The 20,690-nt window shown below is 33.0% G+C and overlaps 1 protein-coding gene and 1 long non-coding RNA gene across 5 annotated transcripts; one reads left to right on the top strand and one right to left on the bottom strand.

Moving 5' to 3' along the window:
• The first annotated feature begins 813 nt into the window (after positions 1-813).
• On the top strand, positions 814-5,208 carry LOC144552858 (uncharacterized). 4 transcript variants are annotated; one of them, XM_078300872.1, is made up of 10 exons: positions 1,054-1,149; positions 1,551-1,726; positions 2,254-2,339; positions 2,425-2,467; positions 2,550-2,606; positions 2,715-2,772; positions 3,267-3,358; positions 3,953-3,989; positions 4,599-4,714; positions 4,914-5,208. In XM_078300872.1, exons 2-10 carry the CDS (start codon positions 1,586-1,588, stop codon positions 5,040-5,042), a joined length of 759 nt encoding a protein of 252 aa, XP_078156998.1. In that variant the 5' UTR covers positions 1,054-1,149; positions 1,551-1,585; the 3' UTR covers positions 5,043-5,208. The 4 variants fall into 4 exon arrangements, with proteins under 4 accessions (XP_078156994.1, XP_078156998.1, XP_078156997.1 ...); XM_078300871.1 differs by having other exon boundaries at positions 1,125-1,149; positions 3,953-4,100; XM_078300868.1 differs by lacking the exon at positions 1,054-1,149 and adding an exon at positions 814-911 and having other exon boundaries at positions 3,953-4,714.
• Positions 5,209-16,514: 11,306 nt separating this feature from the next.
• On the bottom strand, positions 16,515-20,270 carry LOC144552907 (uncharacterized). Its single transcript, XR_013511265.1, has 3 exons — positions 19,913-20,270; positions 18,035-18,144; positions 16,515-16,781 (listed from the first exon to the last, which is right to left on the bottom strand). It is a non-coding gene; the product is annotated as an uncharacterized LOC144552907 (long non-coding RNA).
• Between the last annotated feature and the right edge of the window lie 420 nt (positions 20,271-20,690).

Below are 20,690 nucleotides of genomic sequence, written 5' to 3'. Positions count from 1 at the left end.
GATTCTTGTCTAATTCAATGAAATTTTAAAATTATGTCTTTACCTTTCTTGTAGTCAGAACATATTGGCTGTGTTACAAACTAGTAGCATTTGACATCTACTAAATTTAAAATTAAAATTTTTTAAAATAGTGTAATTTTTGTCGGACGGATAACGTGGTATTGACAATTTTGTGCTAAAAGTATTTCAAATAACCCTCCTAAATAATCTAAGGTGTAAAGAATATGAGAAATAATACTTCCCTATATGTAATATGTGGCCACACGGATTGGCACATACCGACGTTGGCCACATTTGATTAGAAATGAGATCGTCGTACAATTTGTTTTTTTTGCATTTCCTCCGGAGTTCGTATTCTCTGAGTTAACTCAAAATTTGAGTTTTTATCAAGACCGTTAATTTAGATCCACACGAATATTATAGGACTCCAAACATTACAAGCATCAGTCGGCATGGCCCGAATTTTGATCAGACGGTGTGGATTAAACCTGAAAATGTACGTTAATGTAGAGAAAGCGGACATTTCTCCGGCCCGTAATCAATCACAGATCGTATCCTCTGCATTAACTCAAAAGGAAATCTTTTGAGTTAATGAATCACAATCGTTCAATATACTTTAAGATTCGTGTAAACTAGATCTGCACTAATATTGAAAGGCCCCCTATGTTATAAGCAAGAGCCGGATTAGCTCCGTTTAACATCAGACGGTATATATTTATTAAGTCAAAATATTGCCTTTTGAGTTAATGCAGAGGATACGCGTTCTGGTCTATGGGTAAAGATTTAAAAGGTAAAACTCGCTGTCAATTTTTTGGGAAAGAGCAAATTACTCTTTTACCCCTACCCAGTACTGGGAGATGAAGAGGCGTGGTATTCTTCTCTTTTGAAGAATACTCCATACTCCGAGCAAGGTATTCTTCTCTTTTCTCTTTTCTTCATCGTTTTTCCATTCCCTTTTTTTTTTTTTTTTTTTTTTATTTCCTCTTTGCTCGTGGTCGTCTCAGTTCAAAATTCAGTTAAAGTTGGTAATTTTTCTCCCGTAAATTGCTCGCATTGGCTCTTTTTCCACTGCAGCATGGTTTAATTCGTAGATTTTCTGAGTATAATTTACTATTTTGAATTTGTGATGAAAAAGGTGCTATAGGAAAAGTAGCGTCATTTCCCTTTTCACTTTCTTACCATTTTTAGTATGGGCTCTTTTGGATTATTCTCTTCTCTTCTCTTCTCTTTTTCTGATTTGATCCAGGAGAGTAAACTTTAATAGGACAGATAGGTTAAATTGAAGTGTTGTTATGCAAAATGCTTTATATTTTCTTAGTACTTACCTAATATGATAGTATGCAAAATGCTTTATATTTTCTTAGTACTTACCTAGTATGATAGGTTATTTGTTTTTCTTTGTTACTTTCTTAGAAGGAAAATCAATTCTGTATCATGGCATTCTATTTAGATTCAAGAACTTTTGAGTGCAAAGTTTGTGTCTGAGCAAATTATTTCACCTGTCCAATTGAAGACTTTAACTTAAATTGACCTTATTTTTTTCAATGTAGGTGACATTTATGGTTGATAGATTTTAATTATACAGATGAGGAAGAGAAAATCAAGCGAAAATGCTGTTGACAGACTCGGTGGAGAAGGAAAGAAAGCTGAGATTCTTAATCAGCAGTTCAAACCAGGTGATTTAACATGGGTTGAAATCCATAACTCCTCTTGGTGGCCTGCTCAGGTAAAACAAACAAACAAAAAAATATTATATGTCAGGGTTTTATGTTCCAAGCATTTCATTTTTTTCGTGTTACTGTCACCAACTGTTATGTTGATTTTCATGCTGTAAAACTGCCCCAATTTTGAAAGTTAACAGAATCTGATGGAGATTGTTTATTTTTATTTTTGCAAATTACCCTAGAGATAGCATCCACTACTCATTTACCAAATGTTAACCCAACCTTTAAATTATTATAATGGAAAACTTATTTTTTGTTAAACGTTCACTATTTTGCCCCTGGTTTGTATACATCGTTTTCCTATGATCCAGTTTAAGCTAAAAGCAGAAAAAGATTTAATTGCCAGGTTCTAATTCTGTCTACTGGTAGAAAGCTATTTGACCAAATATAATAAAATGTTTGTATATTTGAAAGCTGGCCAGTACCAGCCCCATAGTTTGTACCAGGAAAAAATATCACAATGCTGGTAAGTAGTACCGCCGCTCAAATAAACAGCAACTGTGAAATTTTTTTTTTCTTCTTTTGAAAGATTTTAGATGATGGAAGTGTGAGTGCTAAACCGAGAAAGAAATCCAAGAATGAGCTTCTAGTTCGTCTATATGGCACTTATGAATAGTGAGTTCCAATCTTTTCCTTTATATTTTGATGTACAATTTTATTATGCTGTATCTTAATTCACTTCACTCTTTGTCACTTGCAGCATGTATGTGGATGCCTCTAAATCAAATTCTGTATTTGAAGATGTAAGTTGAAATCCCCTTGTAATTTTCTCTCATCTGTTTAAATTTTTTGTAAATGCAGCTAGTTTAGTTCATGAATCTGTAGGTGTTGAAGAGAGAAAATAAGACCATGAAGGAGATGTTCCAAGAAGCACTAGAACAAGTTTAGTAATTTCTATTCTCAAATTTAAGTAATAGCAAAAGGCCATATTAATACTTGTAAATATATTGAGTTTGTTTCATAAATCTCTAATGGAATCAAAATATACAGGATATGTCTCTGATGCTACCAAAAGGACAATCTAAGCTTGAATCATCAAAACCAGAAGGTCGGTACAAAAGAAAAGTTTTGTTTTGTCCTTTTCCAATACACTATAGATTATTCTGGGAATTAGGCATTGAAGCCTTCTCACATAGTACATTAATATAGGTTTGATCATCATTCTGTTACATGATAGCATAACCAATTCGGTGAGTTTCTAGTATGAGCTGTTTATTCCTTGCTATTGCTGTATGAATGCCTGTTCTTTGTTGCAAGAGTGTAATGAGAGTCAAATTGGGTTAAATTTCGGTAAAACTGGTTAGCTTTGTTTCAACTTCACAATTAAGGACCATCTATTCTTGATTAGTGTACCTTGCCAAATTGTGGAGCTTATAAGGTCCTGATTTGGTAGAAATTGAAAATATTTTTGGAAGTAACTTTAAAAGCCAGCAGTTGGGAAAAAGTAGTAACATTTTCTTGAAACTCTGGATCTTTTGTCTCAAAATTATCTCTATAAATTGCTTTTAAGTAGAGCATATATATGATCAATGAAACTTGTAGGTATTGATTCTGCTGAGACCTCCAAGGACAAGAAGAAACAACCTGAGTTAACCAAAGAACCATCTGCAGTAGAAGCTGATGAAATTGCTACTGTGAGTCAATAAAAATTTTATGATGTCGAGAGTTTCTAGTTAATCAAAACACAACTAATTATCCTCTAGGATTTAGAAAAGTATCTCTTATTGTATTGGACACTTCAGTACCATGTAACAATCTAATTTCTTAATGAGTAGGATTCAAATGCCTCATGTCTTTCATGACTCACATCCTTATCTCCGTTTTGAAAGTCTAAATAGTCGATCCAAATCGCTAAACATGATCTCCATATTTTAATGTGCCTGGTTTATAATTTTTGGCAACTTTTGACTATTTTTTACATAGGTACAAAATCACTGTTTTTGGATGGTCCAAAATCCTCTGAAAAACAGTATTTTTGTACCTATCTAAAACAATGGTAAAATTTTTCCAAAAAATATAAAATTTGGTCTCCAAGCACATTTTAATGTGTAGATCATGTTGAGTGGTTTAGATATCAACTGTTTGGACTTTGAAAACGGGGATAAGGATGTGAGGCAAGATTGAGGCTTGAAAGACACGAGGCATTTGAACCCTACTCTTTCTTAATTTATAGACTTGATCAGTAAGTTCAAAAATCAAGCTTTTTGTTTATTCAATTTGCTTCTTAGGCTATGAAGATTTGCACCAATAAGGAGAAAAAAGAAGGTTCAAGTAAGAGAAAAAGAAAGTTGGATTTCAGCAAAGAAGAAAGAGAAAACAAAGAAACTGAACCCAAGGCTTCTAAAGCAGAAGCTCCTAATATTAAAAAGAAAAAAGGTGCAAAACATGCAGATTTTAAAAAACATGAAAGCTCACTTGTGAAGCGGTCCCCATGCGTTGCTTCTGCTGAGAAAACTTATTCAACAAATAGTGAGGTGAAGGCACCAATATCTGAAAATCAAGAAGAAATGAAAGCGATGGATTTAGAGATTAGAAAAATTGTCACAGATATAATTTTTGGAGGACCAACTAATCCTCCAAAAAATCAATCTCCAAAAATCAGCAAAGACGCAATGCAAGGTGACCCTTCCACAGCAGAAGCTTCTAGAATGAATTGCCTGAATACTGCCCAAAAGTTTGGTCTAAAGGCTACTTATTCCAGGAGAAAGGAAAACCCTAATCAAGTTGACGGGGAAGTAAAGTGCAAAAATAGAAAAAATGAAGGGGGAAAATGGTTAAAAGAGATGATAAGAGAGGTTCCAGAAGTCCCTAATTCAAAACTTCATAACACAAATTTGAAAGAGAACTGTACATCTGATAGAGATGATAAATCAGGTCATGATGAAGCTCAAAAGAGAAGTACTTTGAATTCAAAGCACGTAGAGAAGAAAAATGCCAAGGGAAATTCAAAAGCCAAGAGCCCCGAACTGAAAGCAGAGACCCCACCAGAAGTGAGAATTTATTCTCTTTCTATTACATGCGTCTTTTCTTGTACCAATTAAGCATAATATTCATATGCTTAAAATATATTTGCTCTCCAACATAAACCATGACCTTCAGATGGTGTTCAACCAACTAACCAAGGATAGTTTTAATGTTAATTACCATGTTATAAAACACTAATTGGTTGTTAACAAATATTTTTATCAGGTCAAAGACACAGCACCACCGGGAGAAGAGAAAGGTTCGCTGAGTGAAAGGCAAGTTAGAGTGATGCAAAGCCTTGGTCTCATTGCTCCAGCAGGATCACCTTTTCGTAGAAATGGTTTCATAATCTGAAGCTTCTTTCTATTTTTTTGATATTCAATTGCATAGGAGTATGCTGATAGCTAGTTTTTGGCCCCTAATTTTGCATATTTTGACAAATAGTTTGATTAGAAATATAGTTTAAGTTGGCCATTTTGCGTATGGGCAGGTAGATCGATGAATATAGATTTTTGCTCAAGTTGTTGGCTCAGTGTTAGCATGTTGGTTTTGCTGTGCTTCTAATTTGCCCAATCTTTACAAGCTAATTTTTTTACTGATGTTAAGAGGCAAGTTTAGTTTTGCAAACACCAAAGGCTTTTTACTAAGATGTATCTTAGTAACATATTTACTAAGATGTATCTTAGAACATATTTACTAATTCAAATTGGACCTCTTATGGGCTTTTTATTGAACCTTGTACAGTATGTTTTAATGTCTTTTAATGGGTTAACAGTTAAACTTAGAGATGCACTATTTACGTGCATTGTAATATGCCAACCAGAAAATAATAGTAATGCATTAGGTGTATTATGGTTGAGCTTTTTTGGGTCCACTTTTGTCAAAAAAAAAAAAAAAAAAGGGAAGAAAAAGCTGGACAAATAAATTAATCGAAGTATAAAAAGAACACTTATCTATGCGATGAACACTTGAACTCAAATCAATTATTTCACTCAACATCAAAATTCCAATATAGTACTATTGATTTTTGTTGGTACGGTTCGATTGAATAATTGTCTGGTATATATTGAAACTATTTTTTCCATAAAATGAATCAGCTCTAATTTATGATATTCGATTGCAAATGAACGATCTAGATCTAGTTTAAATAAGCTCTAATATAACATCTAACGGTTTGGATCGATTGTTTGGACTTTGAAAATTGAAAAACAGAGTTGTTTGTTCCGAGGACTAGAAAAAAAACGTTTTGAGTTTAGCCATTCCCTATATAATTGAACTAAAGAATGAGGTCACGAACTCGCTTTTTGTTTAATATTGACATTTCATAAATTGTAATTTATTTGAATAGAATTAATCCTTCCATCAATTTGCACATGAAAACTTAATTGGCTTGACCATGAAGGGGAACATGCATTACCATAAGATCCAAATAAAAAAAAAAAAAGGTAAATGGATCATTAGACTTTGAAATAATAATTATCAATTAATACTTGCCTCCAAATTATGCATGTATTGTGTAATAGTTCATTTTGTAGTATCTAAATATACATTAATTATGTAATAAATAAGTTTATATTCTAGAAATAATTTTGATAATGCGTGTGAAAAGTTCAAAATAAGTACGCATTCTGCAATAGTTAAGTACGCATTATGTATCATTTTGAGGTGTTTGGAAAATTAGATCGTTATGTATTAATATTCATAAAAAAAAATTGGTAGTTCAATACAAGTAAAAACTACATTAATATTCAAATATGTAAAAAATAAATTTAGTTTATAATTAATTTTTATTGCGGATATAATTATTTAGTATATTTGAACAATTTTATAAATTTAGGCCGGGGTGACCGTGTCGGATTCATATCCTCTCATGTATTGTAGAGGATTACCCTCACTTTACGGTTTGAGATTAAATCTCAAACAGTTTGGAATTCGAGCTACAATAGGGGAGGGGGGCAATATTATTGGGCTTTGAGATTCGTGCCGAGTTAAAAAGAACGCTCTAGATCTAGTAATTCTGTAATTGTAAAAGATTCCCTTATCAGGTATTGGAGAGGATGTGAATTCGACCGTGTCTCCCCTTGTTTCCAATACAACAGTCTTACGATCTGATGACATGTAAAAAATATTATTTAGTTTGGATAACCCAATATTTTTTAATAAAAATAATATGATTGTTTTAGCGATCTGATGACATGTAAAAAAAAAAAAAAAAATTTTTAATAAAAATAACAATATTTTTAATAACAATATTTTTTAATAACAATATTTTTTTGAATAATATTTTTTAATAACAATATTTATTTGAATAATATTTTTTTTAATAACAATATTTTTTAATACAACAGTCTTACGATCTGATGACATGTAAAAAAAAAATCTAGATAGAGACAGATTTTCAAGAAAAATAAGCAACAATGTCAGTCTTATTATCTGTCCTTTTTTTTCATTTATTTAGAGTTTAAAACAGTTTCACATTGTACTTGCCTCTTGTCGTATTGTTTTCTTTACAGTCATATTTTTACTTGCCTCTTGTCGTATTATTCAAGAAAATAAACACCATGAGAAAATGCCAAGGAAAGACAGCTTTAAAGGGATGACGCAAATTATCTGAGAGACTGATAGTCTGATACAAGACAGAGCAGTCTTATTATTTATTTCTTTTTAATATGTGATGACAAAGGTTATAATATTAAGTGGAATTTTATGTATGCCCTTCAAAAGTTGGAAATTATTTATTTTAAAAAATAATAATATCATATTTATTCCTTCAAAGGTTGGAAATTATGTATTTAAAAAAAAATCATAATATCATATTTATTCCTCTGAATTTAAATAACTCACAAATTTATTCATTTTATTGTGTTTTATATTTAAACCTCATTTTAAATTTATAATATATTCATTTTATTCATTATTAAGGAAATACTTCTAATTGATTGGTTGTGAGGACACTCAGGTGGAGACAAATTTTCAAGTTATGGGGTCAATCATATAAAAAAATTTGTTGCAAATGTGATTCAATTTTACACTACCCATAGCATTTTACTCTAAACTATATAGAATATAATGCAGAAGCACAAAATATTTGAAAAAAAAAATAGTGGCCAATTGACCTTCATTTCTTTAGAGTGGCTCCGCCACTATGATGACAAATTGCTAATTTTTTACTTGCGATGTACACAAAAAACATAATCCTAAATATCATTGTACATACGTGATGACTCTAAATGAGAACTACTAATTTTTAGTATATATAAATATATATTTAGTTACTCTAATTTTACTCTATACGATTACAAGCGCATAATCCTACCGTGTAGTAGTGTTGCGTGTCGATCCACAGGGATATATCTTAAGTTATTTAACAACTTTAGCACTAGTCTAGGTTCTTCGGGTTATTTAGTAGCGTGCATCTCTACTCTTATATTAAGCACGTAGATGTCCTGATCTGCCAACAGTTGTGATTAAACGATGAAATTTCATATTGAATTTCAGCCCTTCAATCAAATAGATGGACTTATTTAGATATGTAGTTGCCACACGTAGTCGCCACATATAGATGCAATAATTACTCCATTTGTTTTACCAAAAACCTTCTTAAATATGCAAATTTGACGATTATAACTGTCAACAATAATATATAAATTACAACCATTCATCGTATCTAATTTGAATCGCAGTACATGATATTCTAACCAATTATCTATATTTTGTATCTTTATTAAATCCAAAACTGGATGTGAATCGTAATTAATGAATCTGATTGGTAGATGCAATCAATTCTTAGTAGTTGATTCAAAAAATAACTACTAATATTAAGTCATAAATCTAGGAGGTTAAAGATTAATTTGAGCATCTATGAAACAATTCAATAAAAATTTAATTTATGATTATTAGGTGATCTTAATTGGCGAGTTGGAATGGCAATTTTAGCAAGAATTTTGTTGATTTCTGAACAAACAATCAAAACAAAAAAAATTGTGTATAGATTTAATTATTTCTTGTGATGTAAGAAAAAGACACCACATTATCATTAAGAAATTAATTCCTTAATTTAATTGATTTTCATATTATTATTATATGTACAATAAGTTTTAAAAAAAATAAAACTTAAGACCTCGTAATTAATCATTACATGAAGGATAATCAAAACTTCGTAATAAAATACCTTAAAATTTCAATGAATAAAAATTTTATACTTGATAATAAATATTATGTTATATGTACATAAATAACCAACATTCAGATAATGGGATATATAACAGAAAAGGCATGATGAAAAAAAATGGAAATTCATTTTAAAATACCACACAAAATCAACGTACTTACGAATTAAAAGTCCAACTTATTTTCTATAAAATAATTAATTTTTGTACATATTTGCTCTCTTATAATATATTCCCAGTCCAAAATATTTTAATATCATTCATAAATATTATTGAATAATTCATCTTTTTATTGGTCTATTTTTTATGAAAATATGTTATTTTCTATGAGAATTTTTTGTTCTTTTATAATATGTCCCCGTTGCAACGTATGGGCACGATGCTAGTACTTAATTAATTTTAAATAAAATAAAGGTACATGGTGATTTTACAATTTACTATGGCAGATTGATAGGTGGAGATGCTAATTGCTGTAAGCCAAATATAGGGAGCCTCTAGGGTTTTAGATGAATTTTTTCTAATTACTCAATACATATTTATGGTACTCATGTCTACCCGCATACGGCCTTCTGTCACTGCCGCATACTGACTTGTATACGGTACTGTCACTACCGCATACGGTATAGACCATCCCGCGGATAGAGCCGCATACCGATACTATTATTCCCTATGGATGCCAGGGTTCGGTTCTATGCATATTTGAAAGATTCTCCGACTTTAAGGTCAGCTTGTGGCGGACAATTCAGCTTCGAGATGATATCTAATCTACATCCTGCTAAGGGAGCCCACTGGGTTCTAACCCTAGTCTTTGAACCGCTGCCAAGCCTTGTTAGCCGAAGTGTTTAGTACTTACTTGTATCCCCTCTCACACTGAGGTACAATGACTTAAGACCTATTGGTATGTGGAGGACATTGGCATATAGTAGACAGAACTATGCATGCAAGGACATATTTCAATAACATTAAAAGAATAACAAAATCTCAAATAGATATAAAAGAAAAATAAATATAATAAAGAGATAATATAGAAATTATTACATCCAAATCCTAGAGAGGAGAAGCTTAGCTACTCAAAGCCATGACAAAATAAAAGAAATAAAATAAGAAAAACATAACCATAACCCTTGCAAAAATGGAGATCTCTTCCTTAGATGACACCTTCTTCTTCCACCTTGGACTTTGAGAGCTTTCCCGTCTCCAACTCCAGAAATTACACACAATATTCTACTCTAAACTATGGACTTACACAACTAAAACATGCACACTAATTCCTATTACATTAGGGGTTTATATAGTATTCCTAAGTTGTGTAGTCATGGGGGGGGGGGGGGGGGGGGGGGGGGGGGGCAATTATAGCCTTTCATGCCATATTTGGAGGCTCTAAACATAGATTTTTCCCAAAATGGAGCGCTAAAAATAGACTTTAAAGCATAGCAAGGCCTGTTGCATCTGTAGGTTCGTCTTTCTAGAAGGTTGTTGCTCAACGGCCGATATTTCATCCAAACTAGACGGTCCACGGATTCAATCCGTGTGCCCATGTGGTACTGGCTTTATAACGTATACAATATAGGTTTACCGCACGACACTGTACTTAGCCGAATTTCAGTGAATTTCACCGTGTTGTGCACTTCGTGTGAGGTGTTGGACAGTACCACACGAGCACCGAAAATATGATCTTAAGACTGAATGACAAATTATTTACCAAATAATTTCTGAGTAGAAGATATTGCAACATAAGTAATTGACTATATCATGCAACATAAGCAAATCTCTCGCTGCAAATTTAAGGACCGTTGAAATAAGTAATCAAAGTTTCTTGGTCAAATTATACATGAGCACCGAAATTACCAAAATTAAGTATATTGAAATAGAGGAGGGTTCAAATGCCTCCATGTTTTTGTGTCTCCATCATGCCTCCATCTCTCTCCATCATTTTTAAAGTTCAAACAGTCGATCCGAACCGCTCAACCTAACCTCCATACTAAAATATGTTTGGAGACCAAATTTTATATTTTTAGGAATTTTTTTACTATTTTTTTAGATAGGTACAAAAATACTGTTTTTAGATGGTTCAGATTTACTGATTTTATACCTATCTAAAAAAATAGTAAAAAAATTCCTAAAAATATAAAATTTGGTCTCCAAACATATTTTAGTATGGAGGTTAGGTTGAGCGGTTCGGATCGACTGTTTGAACTTTGAAAATGATGGAGAGAGATGGAGGCATGATGGAGGCACAAAAACATGGAGGCATTTGAACCCTCCTCATTGAAATATACTATGGTTGCTAATTTTCATGTACAAGATTTTATGACACCTTACATATTTTTTCCTTCATTGGTACTTAAGAACCACAATTTTTGATATATAATTCTAAAGCAATATCAAAAACTATTTACAATGCAAAAGAAAAAAAAATCGCAAAGATAATCTAGCGGATCGTTAAGTGATGCATATTTTTTTTATTTTGAACTTGTGCTTGTATGGAGATATTATGCTAATTCTAAGATAATTTTTAAATTTTGCAAAAAATCGAAAACACTGTCATTTTCAGTGGATGGCTGGCGTGCTTACTGATTTATATGTTACTGTTTGTGTGACCTTGATACACACTTAAATCCATTAACTTTCTAGTCGTTTGATATCATTGAATGATGTGGTACCAACATGAAGTAACTGGAGGAAGAGAGTAGAACTCATTGCAGAGTTTGACTAGTATAATATCAGTGTCATTTCAACCTATACAACACCAACTCTAAAACCTATTAAATCGACTTCAAACAGTGAATCCAAACCGTTCAAACCGATCTACTTCATTAGTTGTGCGTTCACATACAAAATTTATAACTTTTCAAATTTATTTAGTACTAAGTCAAGCGGTCAAATGTGTGAGTTTTTAAGTTAATTTTAATACATTAATTTTTCAATATTTTTATCGCTTGATTTGATACTAAAATAACTCAAAAATATAAAAAATTTGTATGTAAACACATCACTCATAATGTAAATCGGTTTGAACAGTTTAGATTAGTTGTTCAAAGTTGATTTGATAGATTTTAGAGTTAGTGTTATATAAGTTGAAATGACACTGATATTATACTAACCAAACTCCTCATTGCATGTGTATCTCCTAGTAGTAAGTTTTAGGTATAACAATTTAGTTTTTTTTTTTTTGTGTGTATGTGTGCTTTGTTTGTTTACTTTTAAGTTGTAGCAGGAGTAATTGTTAGTTTAGAAGGGTATATTTGTTATTTATATTTTCACCTTATTTGTTCCATCATTCCAATTGCAGCTTGTGTACAATTTGTTTCCTGATAGCACCACCAAAGGACCACTACTTAATCAAAATGAAGATTTTATATCCAAATAACACATCTTGAATTGATACATGTCTATCTGCGATTCCAATTGAAATTAGGATTTGGGGCCGAGCAGTCCTTTTGCAAAAGGGGTCAAATCTTGGCATGTTCACAAACAGGTACAGTTCCTGTGCTCAATTGGGACATGTAAGGTCTAAGAGAAACAAAAGGAATTCAAAGGCCCCACCATTTGTCCCCAGTTCACCCTCTTCTCAAGTTAATTTTGCTTTCTTGGATTTGGTGTCATACATAACAGTATAACACGGTATCTGCCCCAAATGAAAATAAAAAGTAAAAAAAAAATTCTCTCCTTTATAACACTCTAGAATTTTAAATTTTAGAATGTATTAAAAAAGGAGAGAGATGAAAACTTTTTTATGCACTCGAATGATTCAGTTCTTTAGAAAATTCAAATTATTTTGTCCGGAAGGAGAACGATGGAAACATTTTTTAGGCCTTAAAATGATTCAGTTCCATGGAAAATTTCTAAGAAATTGAATCAATGTCTAAAGAAATCGAATCAATTATTGAATTTCTTTTGGTATATTGAATTTGTTCATCTTTCTTGCTATTTACAAATCTTAAATATATTTAAAAAAGTAAAAAAAAAATCAGTATAATATGCGTTTGTAAAGTCAATAAAATCAATAAGATGCTATCTCTGAAATTTGGCAATTTTATGTTGTTTTAATTATGAAATGTAGGGCTGCAAACGAATCGAACTTATCCCAGTTTGAGTTTGGTTTGAATTAATTTCGAATCGAATTTATTACGAACTCAATTTTGAATCTTTTACAAATATTTTTACGACAAGCAAGAGTGATCGTAGTCGCCGAAAGCAAGAGGTGAAAGTCGTCTAGGATTTTAGAATTGAGAGCGAGAGTTACGACTTACGAGTTATGAGTATGGCTGGGCGGCCTTATGTTTTAACTTTTAAGTCATTAGCGAAAATCAACAGTTCACATTACTTTGAATTTCGATCTAGAATATTTCACGAACCTATTTCGAACGAACTAGGTCCAGTTTGAATTTGGTTGGAATTAATTTTGAACTATTTTGAATCGAATTTTTTATGAACTTTTTCAAATCAAACTCGAATCGAATCACGAACTACGAATTTTTTGTGCAACCCTAATTCAAACCGTTCAACATTATCTCTGTATTAAAATATGCATGGAAATCTTTTTTTTTTTTACTATTTATTAAGATGAGTACAAAATTCAATGAGCTGAAAATAACACCTTTGTAAAATACTTAATAAATAGTAAAAAAAAAAATTCAAAAAAATTGTAAAGTTTGATCTCCAAACACATTTTAATATAGAAATCATGTTGAATGGTTTGAATCGACTGTTTGAATTTTAAAAAATCGTGTTGTAACTATAAAATGTTGTATGTGGATCCCTCCTAAAATAAAATATGTAGTTATATCCTATTGCTCATATTTTATATATAGTTTTATTGCAATTTAGCTCAATTTGAAAATAATTTTGTCAATGGTAAGAAAGCTTATAATTAAGACACAAACAATTAAATTTTAAATCATTTGATGAATTCATAATATTTTTAGTTTATCAAAAATTACATATCTGCATTTTTTTTTTAGTTTTGGTAATATTGTCAAGAATAACATTCAACAAAAAAAATATATACGGTGAATTTACCTATGAAAAATATATAAAATCAACAATTATCTTTCATGATCCTATTTATGACGTGTCCATCTGATATAAACCGTCAGATTGGAATCAGAGGGTCCGAAATTCCCTAAATTAAAAATTATCTACAAGTGATTATATGGGATGAATAAATAACAGAGCTGAGAAGTTACAATTACAATTACAATTCTCTCTCTGTCTGATATGAATATATGATGTATCTGTATTCTGTACTGGGCTTTCGCTTCTTTTTTTTCTCTGCTGGGATTGCAACCTAAAGTGGGGCCAAACCTCTGACATGTCTATCACTTCTTTGTTTCCATGCAACGGACATGTCAAAGACAGCCAGTTAAATAAAGCTTCTTTTACACTTTAGAGAGACTAGTACGTACTGCCAATCACATTAGATTAGATCTACTTTCATCATCAATTTTGCATCTATATTCTCTCGCATTACGAGGAAAAAGGGATTCATAAAAGAAGTGTCAATTATATACACTAATACACATTGATATATTAAATAATAACCTATTTTCTTAATTCATAAACAAAAATAAAATTAAACCTATGCCTCACTCATATGTAGGGGTGAAATAATAGAGTGAGGGGGGTGTCCGATGGGCATCGGACCAAATAGGGTTCGATGAGGGGTTTAAACCGTCGGATCTGCTTTAAGATTCGCACTCGCAATTTCGCGTCTGCTTTAAAATCCGTACACACGAATCCTAAAGCAGATCCGACGGTTTAAACCCCTCATCGAACCCTATTTGTGTCCGATGCCCATCGGACACCCCCCTCTCCCGAAATAATATCCTATCTATATTCGACCCGAATTTGAAAACTTAGATGTGGATATCTGATATCTGAATATCCGTGTGGATAAGGATACTGATATAGTTTCACGTTTTAATTATCTGTTTACGAACTTTAATATTTTATATTATTTTAATAAATATCTGATCTGATTCGTATCTGTATCCGTCTGATATCCAATCTGTATCCATACCTAGAAAATAAAAAATAATAAGATAAATATGGTTTTACCACTATCCGCTCAGTATCCGCTCCGTTTTCACCACTGACTCATGATATCTCAATCTCATTCCATAACACATGTTAAATTATTCAGTGATCATTTATGTATGGGCAAAACGTGGAATTATTCAGTTTTTCCATAACCAAAAATTATTCAAGAGTTTTGACCCATGCAAGTACAAGAATGTATTCGTGAGGTAAAAAATAACTATTGTCCATAACAAACCGATAAAAATTACTATTTCTGAGAAAATTGCTATTACCGACAAGAATATATGCAAGAATCAATGTGTTCTTTTTTAGAAACAAGTGCATTATTAATTGATCATTAAGTTTAAATGATTAATTAAAATGTGAGGATCATAAATATAAATTGAACTACCCAAAGTTGTTGGGGGCAGAAAAAAAATGTTAACCAATACAATTTGTGGGTACTGATATATTTTTTTATTATATTAATTAGACTCATTTATATAGTTCAAATTATTAGATCCACCAGTTTATATTATGACCACACAAATAGCCACTGTTGAGGGGAACTTTTTTATTGGTAGTTTATATTATGACCACACAAAAGTTAAGATCAGTACTGTTCATACCGATCTAAACTTTTTTTTTTTGCAAAGTTAATTTGGATCGGTACTTTAAAACAGATCAAAGTTTGGATCGGTACTGTTCATACTGATCTAAACATTTTTTTTCTTGCAACTTAAAAAAAGAAGTTAAGATCAGTATGAACAGTATCGATCTGATTACCCATATAAAAATAACTTTACTCTTTCTGTTTCCCTCTCTTCTTTTCTATTAATTACTACCAATAAAAAATTCCCACTGTTGAGAACCTAATTTTGGTTTTTGTTTTCAAATGAACCAGAAAACTAAAACCAACTTTTCCTTTTGAATTGCACAATAATATTGTACGATACAGTGGTACACACGTCCAGGACACAAAAACATGAATGATAAAGAAACCATGTCTTCTGAAAGTTAATAGTCAAAAAGCTAGAATTTCTACAAGCTTAAAAGGGAAAAATTTGGTCTAATTGAAGGTTCTTTTCTGTACGTAGTTATCTAGAAATTTGAGTTCTTTTTAACTTTAAACTGTAAGTTATAACTTGGAACGATGCAATGCATTTTTGCATTGAGCACACTGGCATGCATGCATGCATGCATGAACCTGTCAACCTGTAACACAGTGAATTCATGTGCAGTTCATGTCTTGTACTTATTCTTAAAAAGTTTTTTTTAGATACATTTTTTATTTCCTAAACTAAGTATTTTAATTTACAGACCCTTATATATTAACTTATCAAGAGAACAAGGATTAAAAACCATCTTAGAGACGATATATATTTGATTGCAGAGTAAGAGGTGAATTAAATCTGAATACAGATTACCTGATTGTGCATGATAAGATCTGAGTCGTCCATTTTAATCTGACTATTTCTACAGTAAATTAAATGACCTCTTTAGATGAATGAATTTACTCCACACTTAATGTCACACCCCAAACCAGGAATTCTGGATTAAGGTGTGATCAACCCCGCCTCGTGCTTAATTAATCATTAAGCACGCAAGGCTAATCATGAATAATAAATCAAACAGCAGCGGAAGCAAAATAATATAAATATCAAGCATCAGTCACGTAGCAAATAAATAAACATACACATACATAACATATAATTCGATCCATCTCGGATCCAAATAACACCATCTATAGAAGGGGATACATGATCTATCGAGCCCGTATATATAACACAGGAAATACGGGACTCGTAAACCTAATCAAAAGCCTAACTCTAACTAGGTCAAGTGGTGTGGCCCTCGGGGACAGCTCCTGACATCTCCTGCTGTGGACCGCCAGAACCTGTACCTAAAACCCACGAAACAACTTGTGGGTGAGCGACGAATCGCCCAGTATGTGACCCAGAATTATCCTCTCAGGGATCCTCTACGGTCAAAGCACTTTTATTTATAAAATGAATACAATTAAAATATGCACATGTGTGAACCTATATTAATAGCTAATAGAATTTATAATACTTTTGAATGATGTCATGATGCGATTATTCTATTATGCCAACATGCGAAATAAACCCAAAATAAAATCAAGGTGTAATATCGAATATAAATCAAATCGGAATCCAGTACTCCTTGCACTGTGTGTCCAAATACAATAATAATAATAATAATATGGATAAAGTAATCACCCCGTGCCGTGCCAATAGGATCAAAAGATCCAAACAATATAATCCAAGGACTGTGATCAGAGTGCAATGATACACGTTGCCTAGTGACATCGAGCATTGCTCCACAAGATAATAGCACACTAGCCGATGGTTATATCAAATCCAATGTGTCATCTCGCCTAACGATTCATCACCCAAACATATCCAATAGGAGAAATCATACAATGCAAGTCGTAAAAAGTTAATCTCTTCCCTCATGAGCAGGAGAGAACTCTACCGTCCGGCCAGACCAATAGGATCAGGGGCTCGTCGACCCCGTGCATCAAGGCTCGTCGACCTTATGCACTTGCACATCATTCCTCAAGGCCTGCACTAGCCTTGGGAACTTCCGTTCTAGGCAAAGTAGCTCCTAATGTAGGGAAGGAATAAATCCCGAATCGTTCACGCCTCAGGGCTCGCATCCGGCCCGCACGTAATGGTAAAATGAATCGAAAAATATATATATAATCAAAGTTTATACATATAATATAAATCCTAAAGCCATCCAAGGATCAAGTGACCCTCAGCTCAGTGGCTGTCGGGCCGTCCCATGCCAAGTGACACCAAGACGGAACGAAGTCACTCGGCTCTGCTCAGCTCTCACCAATGCATGCGTATGCACGTAATATAATAATATTATATTGTCTCCACGAGAAGAAGACAAACTAGTATTCTAATATTCTACTAATATAAATATAGTATTATTTAATTACCCTACTCCTACAATACAGTAAATTCAGGTTTTTCAGGGCTTATGCAATTCTACCTATAGTGCAGAAAGGATAAACATGCTCTAAAGTTTTAATGCAACAACTTAAAAATAAAGTGCGGATGTCAGGTCAGATGGAACGACTGGTAAGAGTACGCCCACGAAAAGAATAATTCAGATATCCCACACCTGAGGGGGCTGGAGTCTCAGTCGCTAATAATCAGCGTGCTCCACGTATGCTCCGAACTGCGGGTCAGTCAGATCGATCCACGAGTCGGACTCGTACAGAGTCGACTGATCTGTGATCACGTAACTTAAATTAATTAAAATCTACACTAATTGTATTCTAACCTTCGTCCCAATTAATGTACAAGTCGATTTCTCGATTATTTCGATTTTATAAAATTACCGGTTCAGTCAGTCGGACTGATCCGATTAGGCATATATTAATTAATTAATTTTATGTCATTGAGCTTAGCATTAATCTTAATTTATAAGTTCGTCAACTATTGATCATTCACCTTGGTCTAATTTAATCTAATTTAATCCTAATTAAATTTATATTCTAATGATTTAATTTGAAGATATATTGCTTGTATAAATTCAAATGTCGAATTATTCGTAATAAAATAATTGTTCGAGAGTTGCGGTAAATTATACGTGTTTTCACTTAACTAATATATTTTAATTTCCTATCTACTTGATTTATTTAGATCAGACTATAATTAATTTTTAAAAAGGGTTCGAAATTCGGTTTTGAACGTTAATTTACAATTAAAATCCCTAAGGCAATCATTTAAATATAATCTATTAATTATATGATTATTGCGAATTTTATAATCCGTTTTAATATAGTTAAGCTATTTATATTCTAGAAGTGTTATTCGTTTATAAAATTTTAAAAATAGGACCTTTAATTATTTTACGTGTTTTCTAACTAATTTTATTTCTAAGTCGCGCAATTCGTTATTTTTATCACTAATTAAATTTCCACGTTTAGTTAGTCGTTTCGAATCTAAGTCCATAACGAATATTTTTCGTTGCTAATTAACTGTCATTTATTAATTAGCAACGAATTTTTGTACAAGTTCGAAAAATGTTTAAAATAATTATTTTAACTTTAAAACTTTTTATAAAACCTTTATTTTAGTTTAATGTGTTGGGTGTTTTAATTAGGTTTGTTTCGGGATCATACAGGTGTCCAATCGGGTTATTATAGTATCTGCTCAAATTATGTTATGAGTCATCATCGAGGCATCAGACCCTGGACGGTATAATCATTTCCCGAAATAAATTTAAGTTTACATAAGCATCCGGTTTTATTCGGTTACATTATCAAAACCTAAATTTTAAAAGCCATCATTTAATCCGTCAATTCTTTTATACCTTTCGGCCCATTTGACTTATCAATTCTCAATTCACGGTCCATTCACATAAATACATACATATGGCCGGCATTATATATAAATTTCACCAATTTACACTTTGGCCCCTTCACTTAAATTATTTACACCTTTTTGGGGTAATTGCATAACTACCCCTAAATTTAAAAAAAATTCACAGTTTGGTCCCTGTCATTTCAAAGGCTGGTAAAACAGAACAGAACCGTACCAGAATATACACTGGGCTGGTACACTGGTACCAACCACATACACAAGTCAAACAACACGCAATCCATATTCACAGCATCAGCACAGAACAGAACAGCACAGTCACACGCAACAGACATGCAACAAATCAGAGGGCAAGGTACCCAGCCAAACAAAACAAGCAAGGCAACAGGTCAAGGAAAACAGAACCAGAACAGAACAGAAACAACAGAGTCACACGCAACAGACAGGCAACAAATCAGAGGGCAAGGTACCCAGCCAAACAAAACAAAGCAAGGCAGCAGGTCAAGGCAAACAGAACCAAAACAGAACAGGAACACAGCCAAGGCACAGGTCAGAGAGCATGGCAACACAGCCACGTGCATTGGCTTGCCGAGAAAATCAACAACCCGAGCAAGCCGCAAAAATTCAATCTTTCACAGCACCATCACAGAAAAAGTAAGGTGCTAAAGCTTACCCGATAAGAGCTAGCACGGAATGGAGAGAGCAAGAGGAATCAACACCAGTACAGCAACAACAAGCACCAGAACCGCACCAGAATCGCACCAGCCAAGCACCAGAACAACCAGAGAACAGAACAAGCCAACCAAACAACAGAAAAGAGGGGAAAGAGAGGGATTTCTCAGCACATGAGCGAAAATCAAGAGCGAAGCTCAAGAGAGAGAGAAAGGAGGGGCTTATATACCCGAAAAGGAAAAACCACACGCAATAGGCAGTACGGCCGGCTGACAGCGGCTACTTTCGCCGTTTCGCATTAACTTCGACGGGACAACGAAAGAGAAAGAGAGCGGGGAAATCAAACCCGGATGCCATCTCCTAAAAGGGGATGAAAAGAGAGAAGGAGCACGGGGGTGGGGTCGGGCTGTCAGGCATCGAAAAGAATGTGGGCTCGTCGCTGCAGTGACAGAAGAGAGGAGACGAGGCTTTGCCTCTGTCTTGCGCAAACAGGAGAGGAAAGGGACGAAGAGGGTGAAAACCTGGCGGACCCGAATTCTTCATCTAATTGGGTTAAGTTCATATTTTAATTACTATAAGGTGCTTCAGGATTGGTGCAAGCTTAAGGATCCAATGGTTAAAAGAATTGAATGGTTTAAGGCACTTGGGCGGACCCGACAAGATTTATCAAATTTGGTTAAGCATGAATTCGTTTCAAATTGAATTGAGCAAAGGAACGAAGGATGGCTTTGGGATTCGTGCTAGATAAATATGAACGGTTTTAGATTCCTAGCAGATAG

The sequence above is a fragment of the Carex rostrata genome, chromosome 4, assembly GCF_964058835.1.
Source record: "Carex rostrata chromosome 4, lpCarRost1.2, whole genome shotgun sequence".
NCBI classification, from domain to species: Eukaryota; Viridiplantae; Streptophyta; class Magnoliopsida; order Poales; family Cyperaceae; genus Carex; species Carex rostrata.
The sequence above is the reverse complement of the archived record's forward strand: the minus strand, read 5'-3'. Positions and strand labels throughout refer to the sequence as shown.